General features: G+C 37.9%; 1 protein-coding gene across 2 annotated transcripts in view; it reads right to left on the reverse strand.

Annotated features, from left to right (window-relative positions):
• Window positions 1–340: 340 nt before the first annotated feature.
• atf2 (activating transcription factor 2) overlaps window positions 341–15,100 on the reverse strand; it is a 31,741-nt gene continuing 16,981 nt past the window's right edge. Inside the window, exons 9-12 of one of the 2 annotated variants that reach the window (XM_058786575.1) lie at window positions 13,314–13,481; window positions 12,184–12,390; window positions 8,288–8,393; window positions 341–2,612 (exon numbers count right to left, since the gene is read on the reverse strand). In XM_058786575.1, coding sequence (XP_058642558.1) covers window positions 2,395–2,612; window positions 8,288–8,393; window positions 12,184–12,390; window positions 13,314–13,481 — 699 coding nt within the window. In that variant the 3' untranslated portion in view covers window positions 341–2,394. The remainder of the gene's footprint in view (window positions 2,613–8,287; window positions 8,394–12,183; window positions 12,391–13,313; window positions 13,482–15,100) is intronic. The other variant, XM_058786574.1, reaches the window with a different exon arrangement.

Genomic DNA, 15,100 nt, shown 5'->3' on the forward strand with positions numbered 1-15,100 from the left:
ATCCAATCGCGCTGCCAAATGAGTTAGGTTTTAAAAAGTTCAATATTAAAGGAAACTGACATGAAATGTGTATTTAATCATTAAGACATGACATAAGCACTCATATAGGCCTAAATGTTAGTCTGTTAAATGTCAGTTAGTTGGTTGCTAACTCGCTAGTGAAGTCAGGAGACAGGGCAATATCTCAAGATCAGTTTACCAAGCCAATTTCAGCATGTTTGCATCTAATTGCTGATAAAATATCTAATAGCTAACCATGCTAAGTCCTTTTTTAAATTACGACGTTATGCCTATTTAAGAATTGCAAAACATATGCCAGCATTACTGTAAATGTATATTTGATTGATTAGTATTAAACAGTGCAACATTCTGTTTCTACACCCACTGTTGTGCATTTAATTTGACTTTTTTATTATTATTATTATTTTCTGTATTTTGAAGAATGAGAAGATCAGGTGGTCATACGGTTTAGGAATTGTCATAATCACAGGGATGATATTCCTTTTCCTTTCAAACATGTATCCAGAAATGAACAAGCAGACTGCCCACAAAAACTCGCCAGCAAATCAACAGCTACAACAGTTCTTCCAAATGTTTTGGCAAAGCCGTGACAAAACGTAGATTCTCCACTAGATGTCAGAATTTACAAAGCAAAATATCATTAAAATAAAAGATACAAGACGGTTAAAAAACATAACAGTTTCATCCAATGACAAAATCTACAAAATGACTGATGCTTTAAATAGCTATTAAAAGATTTATTACAACATTTTATTAATTTATTATAATTTATACATAACTTTCACAAGTTACAAGATGACCGCCAACACAATAATTATCACATCCTTTTTCCAAAGTGGACCTAGTAAATAAGAACAAAACCCCCATTGTAAAGCTGCCATTTCCTGGCTGAAAATCTAAGAGTAACAAGATGTTCAACTGCAACAGAGACATGGTTGAAACACTGGTCTAATTCTCTTAGAGAATTCAGTCATGCAGGTAAAGCACAGAACAACTGTCATACAAATTTACCTTTGAAACCAAAATCAAGTCGACTTAAAAGTAGAACGAAATGCAGCAAAGTCTTGTAGAACTACACAGTAGTAAGCCAATAGATTTTAAAGAGAGAAGAGGATGATGATGAAAGACTTTGTCTATTTTTCTTACTTAGCAATTGTCACTAAGCGTAACTTAATAGTAGAACTTAAAAAAGACAGTAGAGTTTTATATCCGTCATTGTTTGTTTTGAAGAGCAGCTCCAGGTCCTGTTCAGTTTTGTCGAGTTTAATGCCAAAGACAGAAGTTCTAAAAACAGTTCCACAGGTTGGCCAGAGAAAGCCTTATTTAAAGGTTTGTTCAGGTGATTTTCTTTTCTTTTTTTTTTGTTGTCATGATCCTAAGACAAACATAGTACCAGTAGAGATCACATACAATGATTTCATCATAATGGCATATACAATGCTTCCTTAATTACACTGTAATCAGAAAGACAACCAAAGTGAATGAACTAATGAACTTTTCTCAATGTTTCTAAGAGTCAGACACCACAAATACAAAGTCAGCCACTTTGTAAGTTAAGCAGAAAAAAAGCACTTATAAAAAAGCATTAAGGTTCTTATCAAAATAAGTCCATGAAGAACTCTCAGGCAAGTCTATTTCACTAATTCACCTAAAACTTAATTGTAATTAAACTGTAAAAGAAATTTGTTATTGTAATTTCAATAACCTGCAACCAAATAAATGGCACATATCGAAATAAGCATTTGAAAAGTCAGCATGGTGAATAATGCACTCCTACAATCACTGCCCAATGAACAATCATTCATGTTAGAAAATCTTCCTTTAACATGCCAGGATCCATATGAAACATTCACACAACAACACCTCACTATTTCTATCAGATTTGTTTTAAAGCTACTCCTAAAAATCTGCTGGAACTGCTTGCGTCAAGCACTTAAAACAATGATCGCTTAAAAAAAAAAAAAACACCTTTCACTCCCTTCCTTCATGTGCAAAATATAAAAGGCAAATAAATTATAAAGTGGACAATTCTTCCATCTTTAAGCCTCTGATAGTGCTCCGGTTAGTCCGTTTCCTCTCGCTATGAATCCGGATACATTTGGACTGTCGTGAACCGTTCCTTCTCGATCCACAATAAATACACCACCACAAATGGAAAAACCATAAGACAATCAGTACAATATCTGCATAACCTTTCAAGTGCCTTCCCCGACTACTGTACTCACAACTCTTTGTAAAAATGCGCTGGATTGAAAAGAGCTCAAATGAAAACAGAGGGGAGACGAGACCGGAGTGCTCCAGGGATCTCTCACCTCTCGTACCCCTCATTTCAACATGGCTGCCAGGAATGAAAGCGACCAATCAGAGGCCTGATCAGCTTCCTGAAGACTGGGCGTGAGAGGAAGAGGCGTCTTCCTCCTCTGTGCTGTGGTCCGCAGCAAGCCCCAGAGCAGGGCCGGATGCGAGGGCCGCTGTGGCTGCTGTGGATGAGCTGACGCCGTTGGATGTGCTGATGGAGCTGTGCTGGATGGCCTCGTTCTGTGGGCTGCTGGGAACAGACATCTCTGTACAGCTGTCCTCCTTATCCAGCTCTGAAACACACAGACATTAGCAGCTCTCAAACGCTTTCACACACCATGCAGTCTATTTAATTATTGTCTAAAGTAGTGTTGGGGTAAACATGAAAAAAATCAAATGACGATGGAAATGTTTAAAATAGTACACTAATATTTGTATGCTGTTGGATAACCAAATATATTTGTCAAAATGTGCAGTACACAACCAGAGCTCACCTTGTCAAGTGCTTTGCTTGACCTTACAGTATAATGAATGATCCAGAAGTGATAAAGAAAATGATTAAAAATAAAATTATATATAAAAATACAATAAAAACAGTATTATTGGGACACTACCGGTCAAATTATTTTTTTTAATGTTTTTCAAAGAAGCTTATGTTTGCTAAGGCTGTATTTATTTGATCAAAAATACAATAAAATTAATAATAATGTGAAATATTATTCAAATTTAAAATAAATATATTTTAAAATGTAATTTATTCCTGTGATCAAAGCTGAGCTTTCAGCATCATTACCCCAGTCTTCAGTGTCACATGATCCTTCAGAAATCATTCTAATATGCTGATTTACGCTGAAGGAACATTTCTTATTATTACTGATGTTGAAAACTATTGTGCTGCTAATTATTTTTGGGGGAAATTCGTAGTGATGTGAAAGCAACTGGTACACATGCCTTTCAGACTGTCGGCATGAACATCAGTGTGAAATGATGTCTCCAAACCATCTGTGCGCAAACACAAGACTCTCATCAGGGCTTCAACACACCACTCAACACCAGTGTCATGTGCTGCTTTGACTTCCATATGAAATGAGTTGTAGAAAGCATCACATAAGTGCACTTTGGCAAGAGCGATCAACAAACAGTAAAAACAAAGTAAACAAATGAGGTAACATGACATGCATAATTTTTTTTTTTTTTTTTTACGAAATCAACACTGTTGTACAACTAGATATCCACAGGATAGTACTTGGTACAAGTATTTGGGGATACTACCACCCATATAAAGATACATCATGTGAACTGTCTGTAATCACTGGGCTGTGCTACAAAAGGTCAAGAGTGTTGTAATAATACTGGTATTGACAATAACCCTAATATTCCAAAAAGAAAAAAACATACTACACATACAATAATATTGTAAATAATCCATTGCATCTCTGGTTGATACTCCAACACAGTAGGTGGCAGTGTTACATCTTAATTCAACATGAACTTGACAATTCAACAAATTACAAATAATTTTTTACTAATAATACTGTTATTGTGAATTAGCAATGCCACAATGAGGAAATTTGACCCTCAGGATCTGTAGCGCTTTGATCCATCTTTCCTTTCTTTGAACAAAACGAACACTTGAAAACACAACAATAAAACAGTACAACGACAAACTAACTTATATTAAATATAGAATTTATAGAAACAAAACAAGACATGTGACATCTTAATACCCCACACATGACATTTTATTAAATAGTGGCCATGTTGTACTAATTGATCTGAAAGCCTTCATTGTCAAAATTTGAAGCGCTGCTCCAGTTGATGCTGAAAAAAACACCACCATACCAAAATATAATGAAATTACTAAAAATAAGAATTATTGAAAAAGTGCAATAATTTGAGGTATTCGTTCCCTTGTTTTGATATATTTAAACTGTGTAACATTGATAATAACACTAATTACCGCGGTTAAGCCTATGGCAAATTATTTTGGCCACGACAATCATGTAGTAAAAACTGATTTCATAACAACCCAAGTTAGCAACAAAGTTTAAATTGTTAGAACTAAAGCTATCTGTTAATATTCTATTTCTGTCAATAACAGTTGCTCAGCTGGCACATGCCCCCTGAAAGTGCGACGCCATCTTTGTTTAAGCATCACCTGACCTGTAATCACCATGTGACTGATGACTCCTGAGCTGTAGTGCTGACATCTACCGTCAAGCACTAACTGTCTATGCTAAACAGACAAATCTGACCCTCCTGAGCGAAGGTGTGAGCGAGAAAGCTCGATTCTGACCCGCGAACATCTGAAGTTCTTTCGCACCGGATGAGTTGCTGGCATGATTGCGATTAAAGACTTTGCCAGTCCAATGCTTTGTCTTTTATTAATCCCCGTGCTTGCTTTGTAACCTTTAATTAAAGTTACAATGTCATTTTAAACCAACATCATCAGGGTATATTAGAGGCTGTAGCGTGTGGCCAGACTTGCGCACCCCTCCCTCCGATCCCCTCTCTTTCCTGCCAACTACTGCAGCGACAGATAATTACTGCACCTGATTTTAATGATACACACACAGGAGAGCGGCAGAGATGCGCGGTCCAAATGCCACCAGCTGTTCTGCAGTTGCATTGAATTAATTGGCTCCTGATGAGGAAGCGAATGAAAAAAGGCTCACTCTGACTCGCACAGAAATGCAGACTACCATGATAATTAATATAGCTAATGAAGCAAGCACGGCTGAAATGGCACTTGGTAATTAATGCGGGGGTATTTGATTGTGTGCGCGCTTCTGAATTGTCCAGGCTCCGATCTGGTGACTTGCAAACCTTGCCTGCTCCATGCATGTAAGGTCGAGCTCAGAAATCAGAACTGGGTTTTTTCTTCTCTTCAGCTCCATGTTCAGGCATCTGTAATTACTCCTAATGGTATTAAGCAGGAAAGGGAGTGATATATTATCATACACAGCATTGCATGCTCTGGAGACCGGTCTCGGATCATCTCCGCTGTGAGCAGATGGGGCTTGCGCAATGCCAAACGGAGGCACGGCCTGCCCTGTTTGCAGGGCAGCCTGGGTAATTTTCCCCCACCTGCTACCAGGGCAGAGAGATTAAGGCCAGAAACATACTTTACTTAAGTACGCAATCACAAACGAAATCGCTTTGCCAAGCAGGCTCACGTCGGCCATATTTTACACCTGTCCCAACCAGGTACAATGCGATTTTCATTTATTTCAGGCCTAACAGACTGTAATGAAGCAAACAAGACGGAAGCGCTCAGGTGACCGAATGAAACCCGCACTGACGTCTGCACTTTTTCACTGCATTAAGACCGTTTTTTGACAGGTGATGACCATCTGCGGCTTCTCCGTCCTGCGATGAATGTGGCACAAACTGGCGTTGTTTACAAATCCGGCAAAGACGGAACGGCGCTCTTCTGCGAGTCTCATTTGCACAGGTGACTAATATATGACCCCTCACGGTGTTAGGTGACATTGGCAGCATAAACAGGATTGAGGAATGGTTTCGATCATCTCCGTACCCTCCTCTACCTCGCCAAGACCGACCAAATGAACCGCTCCCTGACAACCCAATCTCACCCGACAACCATCCCGCTCATAATATGCATGAGACCTGTCAGTCAAGCTGCTTAACAATGCCGGCGCATAATGAACTGCACGGCTGCAGCGGCGCATGCCAGTCGCGAAACGGCGCTTCTGTCAGGCTCTCCGCTATAATACACTCATTTTGGAAGCAATCATTGTCAATACAAGTCAGCCTCGGGTTACAAAATGAGCCAGACACATGCACACACAAAGCCAGCAACATATCAGACATGGCGTGATATCAAAGTTATGTACAAAAAGTGCTTACGCACCAGCGGAGCGGCGTGGGCGGCCGTTAAGTTTTAGTGTCGCGGAAGTGCTTCCGGCACATGCAATCTCTACCACAACCGCTTCTCCGTCCCTGTGACAACAGCTAATTGATATGAAGTGGCTGCATATGGTAGACGAGCCGCAGATCTGCACATTTCACAAAGTGTCATTAAAGCGTAACGGCCGAAGACGCGCGAGAAACAAAAGCAGCCCTCGGTTTCTGAATGCCTCTTTATCACTCATCTTAAAGAGGACACCGCCACGTACAGCGGGGATCATTTTGTTAGCGAACATCGCTGTTGTGCAAATATATGAGTCCTCTGCGTTCTGCAGTAATAATGGGACGAGATAAATCTGTTATTTCACACTCAGGGCTAGTTCATATTCCACTTCACATTTCATCAAAAACCCAACTGAACACTCATTAGGAATAACACTCATCTGTTATCGTCAAAAACAAACAAAACAAAACTAATTTGGAAAAAAAGAAACCATTAACTTTACAACCCATTAAGCAGAGCTGTCAGTCCAGAGATGTGTGTTCATTTTCAAAATTTTGAAACTCATTGCCAACTGAGATTAAGGCATTGTGAATGAAATCAGGATCTTTTGACTTATGCCAGTAAGCAACCACCTAGGACAGTCTTTCTTAAACCTGTTTTTGGAGATAACAACAGCACACATTTTGTATTTCACCCTTACCCTAGCCATCCATGTCCGGTCTTGGTGTCTCTACTAATGAGTTGAATCAGGTTTGTCTGGGAATAGGGTTGGGAAACACTGCCCCAGTACCCCAGTATTGGTCCATTTACACATTTTCATTAGTAATATGCTGATTCAGTAACTGCTTTGATCGAATTATTGATTCAGTTCAGTGAAACCAGTAACACAAACCAGTAACTACAATTTATGAATCTTTCTGAAGGAATGATTTATTAAAATGTCATGTACTTATGATTATGGCCAACAATAACAACAAATCCCAACTCGTGGTCCTTTCTGGCCCCGTTCCAATCTCCATTTCACTTGACAAGATTGATCTTTGGGAGCAGCAATGGCAGTGTGCCAATTTTTGTTTCCTTATAGTAAACCGCTTGGTAAAAAATTGCCAAAAATGTGATGTGAATTTATACTGCAATCATTTGCTGAAAAACCTGTTGTATCTTCTACATGTCTTCTGTTGTCTGATTGATCATTTATACTACAATACTAAAAGGCCTTACAGTATACAGTAATTGTAAAAATATCCCCCTCTGGGTCTATTTGTCTCTTTACTGATTTTTAGAAAGTAAACTTAAGAAACATTTTTATAGTTAATAATATTTCAAGATGAACAGTTAACTTAGGTTTACTTGATTATCCATGCATTTTTTTTTTTTTTTTTAGAAAAATCATGTTAAAATATGAATATCAAATATGATACAACAGGATTTTGAGGACCATTTATTTGTTTATCTCTCGATAATCATTGTATTCCATTATAATAAAACAAATCTTTGATCCTAAAAATAAGCATTTAATTATCAACTTACTAAAATATGCTGTATTATTGTGAGATACAGAGTGACAACTAAAATGTATATACATCTTTTGCAAGTAGTCTGCTGTACTATTATAAAGATCTCAATTATTTATATTACAAGCTATCAGAATGCCATCTTACTTTTTGGTCATATAAACAACAACATCTACACCAATTTGCTCAGTTTGTGCCTCTGAATAAAAATAATGTGCTTTTTCTCTTTAAGTATGAGCTCCATATTCTTATTACATCATTCTATATTAGCCATAAGTATCAAATATGGCACTCAAAAATGTTCCCCAAATTTTTAAGAAACATTTTGTCTAAAGGTTTAAAAAAAAAAACCTTGTTCCATTTAAAAAATGTAGATTTCTCGGACTATTATTAAATATGTTAAGGCTTTGCAGGGTTAAGAGCGCAGAATCAAGACGTTTTTCAATAAATATCACTAAACTAAAAAACACATTTTATGGCTGTTGTGATCATAAGTGCTAAATCTTAAATCGAGAGCACTGGAGTCTGATGATGAAGCAAGCTGATATGTCTGACAGCGTGAATTGCTGAGGTCACTCACGGTGGTATCCTGATTTCTTCTGCAGGAGCGTCACAGGACAGTCTTTATGAGCCAGTAAAAGCTGCTTCAGCTGGGCCACCTCGCTACGCAGAAGAGTCACCTCATTCTACACAGAGAGAAAGAAGCACGTTACCCATCAAGATCAGTGAGGAATCAACAGAAAAAGATCATTAGCTCTTCTTCATTTAAGCTTTTTTGGGACACAATTATAGCTGCTTAATGGCAGAGTCCCAGGAGAGAGAAACACAGAGAGAGCGCTCCCCTCCGTCAGCGAAACACTGTCGCCCATTCTGGTGAGATTTACTCTCGTCTGCTGTTAGGACTCCCATGGGGCTGTGCTGTTCTGCATGCGCTAAAGACAGGCTGTTTAACAGCGAAGGTGACTTTAACAGGATTTACAGAGAGCCGAACGGGTGCGAAAGAGGGGCACAACGCCGCAGATTTAAAAGGTTTCTCTGTTCCTCAGAAACACGGCCGATGTTTAATGTAGCAGTCTAAACGCTAGCCAGTTTATTTCTTTCCATCTGTTTTATCTTGGCAGTGCTGGTACGGTGTGCAGAGGAGAAGCAGATTTAAACACAGCTGCTAAAATACTATGGCAGTGTTCACCACAAACTGCCATCTTCCATTACGACCACAAAGTCGGCCTCCCTCCCTCCTTCTCTTCTTTCTGTATTCCACATCACATCAAAATGCACCCACGACTCCAATTGTCTGGAGCTCAGCTTGACCACAGGCTATTATTATTAGTTACTAGAAAATAACTCATAAGGCTCAGGGGCTATTGAATATCCTAAAACAAGACGGGTGGACTGGTAAGGTGTTCAACTGCCATGTCAATATCTCCAGAGCAGTGTGGCCGGTGGCTGACAGATAAATATTAACGGTAATAAAGAGCAAACAGCCTAGATTTCTGGAACGTGACTGATTAACTGCGGTCATTTTGTGGCAAAAAATTTAGCTTAAATTTGACTGTCGTTCCAGGCAAATGGTTTCCTATGTGGCTGTGATAGTTTCATGTCTGTACATTTTTCTTCTCATATAATAAACTATTTCAAATCAGTATTTTATGAAGATATATTTATTATTTATCAGGCGAGAAGTATATTATAACAAGCAGGAAAATGCAGTTGAAAAATAATTATCACAAAATAAACCTTGACAGGGTGAAAACAACCCTGATTGACACTGCTTTTCAATTGAAATTGATACTTTTTTTCCAGGAAGGATGCATTAAATTTATTAAATGTGACAGTAAAGACCTTTTTATTTCAAATAAATTCTGTTCTATCAAAAAACAAACAAACAAACAAGCATCATGGTTTCCACAAAAATATTAAGCAGCACAACTGGTTTTAACATTGATAATAAAATAAAAAAATTCTTGAGCAGCAAATCAGCATATTAGAATGATTTCTGAAGGATCACGTGACGCTGTAGACTGGAGTAATGATGCTGAAAATTCAACTTTACCCTCACAGAAATAAATAATATTTCAAAATAAATTAAAATATAAAAGATTTTAAACTGTAATAATATTTCACAATTTTTACTGTTTCTTATCAAATAAATGCAAATGTTGGTGAACATAAGAGACTTCTTTTAACAACTTGAAAAAAAATCTCCTGAAGAGTAGTGTAAATAGTTAAGACTTACTTGATTGTTTACTCTAAAATATCTGAACAGACGTCTCTTAATTGTCCAAAAAGACAAATACTTTTGGGTCTTAATGAAAAGTCTATAACGTATTTTGGTTAAAATTTCTCAATGGTAGTATAAAAACACCTTTTTTACCATATCAAAATCAGCTCTGCACACATCAACCCGTTTTTTTGCATGTTGCTTTAAATGCTAATGAGCTCTGCTGACCCCGCCCCTCTCTTCTGTGGGGTGACCAGCCGTGCTCTGAGAGACTGTTTACTTTAGCCACATTAAACCGTGAAACTTGCTAACTAGCACGTTATTAGGAAAGGCGATTGCAAAGATTCATAAAAACCATTTATACTCACTTCTGCTGTAAGTGAAGCTAGATCCCGAATGATTCGAGGAAACAAACGCATTTAGTTAGATCGGGATCAGCGCATTCCCTTCAAAAACGAAAGTAACGTTAATCCTCTGCATCTTCAGCGGCTCAGATGTCGGGAGTAAATGACGACTACAATATTCATTATTACATCCAACAACAAAACACCTCAAATCGCTTAATCGGAGATATTTTTGTCTACCCCTGCTCCGGCGTCTAAACAATGGCGAACTGATGACAGCTTACTCAAGGCGGGTCTAAGGTAAGACGGCTGTGTCAATCACCTATCGTGGGAGTGGCCTTCGTCCGTGTGACGTCACACAGACAAGAAGCTGAGAACAGCCTGATTTGAAAAAGGGGATATTATTTTTAGGGATTAAAAAAAAACCACTGGATGGATTTTTATCATTATAGGGTAGATGTGTACACACACTGCCAACACATATTTATGTTCAAACAACATGTAAAAGTGAATTTAGCATCCAATGACCCTTTAAAAATTCCATTAATTAACCTGTAATAGGCCAAAATATTCGTCTAAGTCTAGATATCAGACAAACGAAGAAAGGAAGAACCATTTAATATGCTGGAATTTTGCTAAAAGGTATTAATAATTCAAATGTATACAGTGATGTTATTATGACCAGTGAACTTCCAATGACCTGAACATCTAAACCAGGGGTGGGCAAACTCAGCCCTTCCAGGCCAATTTCCTTCAGAGTTTAGCTCCAACCCTAACCAAACACACCTGAACCAGCTAATCATTGTCTTCAAGACTATTAGAAGGATACAGGCAGGTGAGTTTTATCAGCGTTTTAATCAGGTTTTATCGAATCTCTGCAGGAAAGTGGTCTGGAAGGGCCAAGTTTGTCCATCACTGATCTAAACTGACATATGGCTTCAGGTACAGTTCTTCCATTCTGACTCTCAAAAAAAAAAACATCAAACGAAATGTCTAAAATCTGATGAACTGTCCCTTGTGCTGTTTTCAGAGAGGTGGTGAGGCAGTAAGATCAGGCCATTAAAGTGTTTAATGTTTTCACAGACCGGCTGCATCCATAAAGACAGCACAAGGGGGATGTTTGGCTCGAGTGCTGCCGTGCGCTGGTCGGCAAACCCTGACACCTCGTTAAAAAGCCAGTTAAGGATGATGTTAACGTAATTGAGCATCATTAGAGCTCTACGCTCCGATCAGCTGGGCCAACGGGGCAGAGAGGGACAATTACACCAGCCCATCAGCACTGATAAATGCGCTAGTATTAAACACCTTCTCTCCGAAGAAACATACTGTCACGCTCGTTTTCAGAGTCCCAAGCATTCTGTTCTACACCCAACACCTTTCTTTGCTTCTCCATCTGTTTCATGTTAGTTTATTCCTTCATATAACCTGCAAATTAATCGCCCTTCCCCCACCCTGTCGCCAAACCACTGCGCTTTGTTTAAACGGACAAATAAAAAAGACAGCGCGCAAATAAACAGTGGCACATCTCATTAAATTGTCTGGAACGTGCCGGCGCTGTGCCGCACTCTCCGTTATCAGCAGAGACAACGGTTACATGAACTGTTGCGAACTTGTCAGTGGCGGATCCTAATTGCCTGCTACAAAACGGGGGTTGAGAAAGAGACGGCTTTCCCTGGGAGAGTTCCAGGGCAGCTCACAAACGCTCCGACAGAACAGACGACACGCTTGTGTGCCGATGACATCTGGAGGAAACGTCTTTATTGACAGGGCCATATCGATGCAGGAGACTCCAACAATCACGCCGTGGCTGTCATGCAAACACACTTCTTAATTTACATTAATGACTTCATCACCATCTTTGTCTGGCTCTCCAATGCACGCAGAAATACACTCAAAGATGTGTGTGTGTACCTGTAGCTGTCCGTTCATGCTGCTCAAATCCTCCGCTTTTTTCTCCAGATTCTGCACCCAGACTTTCCTCTTTTGCCTGCAGCGAGACGCAGCCGCTCTGTTCCTTTCTAGAAACTTCCGCCTCTTCTCATCTGGGTCCTCGCTGGTGGTTCTCCGCCGCCGCCCACCTGTACTGGTGGTGTGCTGGGCCGGAGGGGCAGGAGACACCTGCACAGGCCGACAATCAAACATGAATCAATTAAGACCTTTCAGAAGAATTAAAATCACCTGCCAAAGGATGACGAAGACAGAAAACGTACTAGACTTAAACGCACCACGGAAATGTGTGTTGCGTTTGATAATAATACTCTTTTTCAATTTGAATTATTATTGGTAACACTTTACCATAAGGTTGAATTCATTAACCTGCATTAGCTAGATATCATGACCTTACAATGAACAACAATTTCTTAAAGCATTTGTTAGTCCACATTAATGCTAATTTATACATCTAAACTACCATTTAAAAGGTAAGAAAAAAAAAAAAAATGCTTTTAATCAGCAAGGATGCATTAAACTGACAGGAATTATACACTGTTACAATAAAACTATTTCAAATACATTTCTGTTAATTAAAGAATTATGAAAAAACATGGTTTTTGCATAAATATCAAGTAGAGCACTTGTTTTCAGCATTAATAATTAAAAAAAAAAAGTTTCTTGAGCAGCAAATCAGCATAGAATGATTTCTGAAGGATCATGTGACAAGACTAGAGTAATGATGCTAGAAAATTCAGCTTTGATTACAGAAATACATTACATTTGAACATATATTAAAATAGAAATAGTTATTTTAAAATGTAATAATATTTCAAAATATATCACTGTATTTTAGATCAAATAAATGCACACTTGGTGAACACACACACAAAAAAAAACCTTTCAAAAACTCTCTCCAAACCCAAAAGTTTGAACAGAAGTGTACATTTCTTTATTGTTAAATTCATACTAGCTCATAATCCATTAACTACTGTTAAATTTGAAATGTTAAAATGCTATAAAACACATACAATTAACATTAATTGTTAACCTGTTGTTCTGTGTTAGTTATATGATACATTTAATATAAGAGAGCACTGTTTAACACATACAGGCGTTTCTGTCGTGGATGTAGCCGGCTGCTGTAATGACTGTGGGCGTGGCTCCTCAGCTGGAGGCGGGCCCGGGGGCGGAGTCTCGCTGGCCGAGCTGCTCTGGATGTCACCTGCATCGCCGTTGGTTACCTGAGGGATCTGCTGACTGAGGGCCGCCTTCAGCTTCTGCAGGTGAGAGACAGGTCAGAGGTCAGGTCAACATCTATTACTAACTTCTTGTCATCTTAGCTGACTTTAAAACACTGTTCTTTACAAGAAGAATATACCTAGTTTTATCTGCTTGCTTTGTGTCTAATTTCACATTTACAGGCCCTAAATGTCACATTCAAAACACCGAACTGTGATTGGACACGTTACATGTCAGTCAGAGGGCCCTTCCTGACTAAGTGGAAGGTTCTGGCCACAATAAGCTCCAATGCCGCAATATGCAACAGACTTTATGCCGACAGTCAAAAATCTCGCTCTCTTCAGCATGTTTGCCTATAGTTCCAGCAGCGAAATGAGGAAAACATCTCTCTCTCTCTGTCTCTCTCTGGGATCAGGAGGTTAAACTACATTAGAGAGAGGCGAGAACTGAAGATTAGAATAATTAACTTCTGTGGAAAACCAGAGGCAAGGATTAAAACAACATATTCATCACAGCTTTAAACAGATGCTTCCCTCAGAGCTCTTCCACAGGAGTAAGAGCTGTCGTAGCTAATTCCCTATTCCCTGGAGATGCCTGTGATTTTCTCTTGTCAGGGAAATCTGCCTTTCCCTGGCGTACTGTAGCGTGTGCAGCATAGAGACCTCAGCGCCAAGAGCTTTTCTCTTCAATATGAGCAACCCCCAATAATGACAACACTAAGGTTTGACGCAGTTAAAAAAAATCTCTCAATATTTTGGTGATATTCAATAAAATAAATATTTTGCTATTTATGCATTGACTCTCAATAGCCACTGCACTAACATTGATTCAAAAGTTTAAAGAAGCATTAAAATGATTTATCAAATAAATCAAATAATTTACTGAAAATTTAATTTAATTTAATTTAATAAAAAAACTAAATTTAATTAATTAATAATAAAAATGATATATTTTTGTGACAATGAAGCGTTGATTACATGGAAGGTTTAAATAAGTAAAATAAAAAATAAAAATAAGAAAATAAAACTAAACAAATATTTTTTAAATAAATATAAAATAACTTAATTTTTACTATTTTTCAACCAAAACATACTTACAAAAACATTTTAAAAACCACACAGTGAACATGAACATTTGAGCAATAATGCAAAAATAAATTTAAATGTCTAATCCTCATACATTTTGTTATTTTAGCATTATTGAGACACAATTATTGTTTTTATTTTGAATCAGTTTTTATATTAGTTATATTTTCATTTTATTTTTAGGATTTAATATGTTTTAGGTTTCATTTTAATTTTAAGTTTTAGTAACTGTGTTTTTGTCATTTTTAGTATTTTTTTATGTCTATATAGATTTCATTCATTTTTATTTCAGTTTTAATTATATTAGTACATCAAGTTAAACTAAATTTAGTTTATTTAGAAATAATACTTTAGCAACCCTCTTATAAAGTATATATAAAGTTACACTAAATATGTATTTTCATATTTTATTTCAGTTAATGTGAAACATTAGCACAAACAGAAATCCAGTCTTCAGAAGATAATTCTTCTAAGCCGACTTGGTTTTTAAAAAACCTTTTGTAGGAAACCATGATGTGGGCCAAAACAGTCAAGTGCGAGAGTTAACAAACGTCCCCACAGCAGGTGAGGTG

This window comes from Onychostoma macrolepis, chromosome 09, assembly GCF_012432095.1.
Source record: "Onychostoma macrolepis isolate SWU-2019 chromosome 09, ASM1243209v1, whole genome shotgun sequence".
NCBI classification, from domain to species: domain Eukaryota; kingdom Metazoa; phylum Chordata; class Actinopteri; order Cypriniformes; family Cyprinidae; genus Onychostoma; species Onychostoma macrolepis.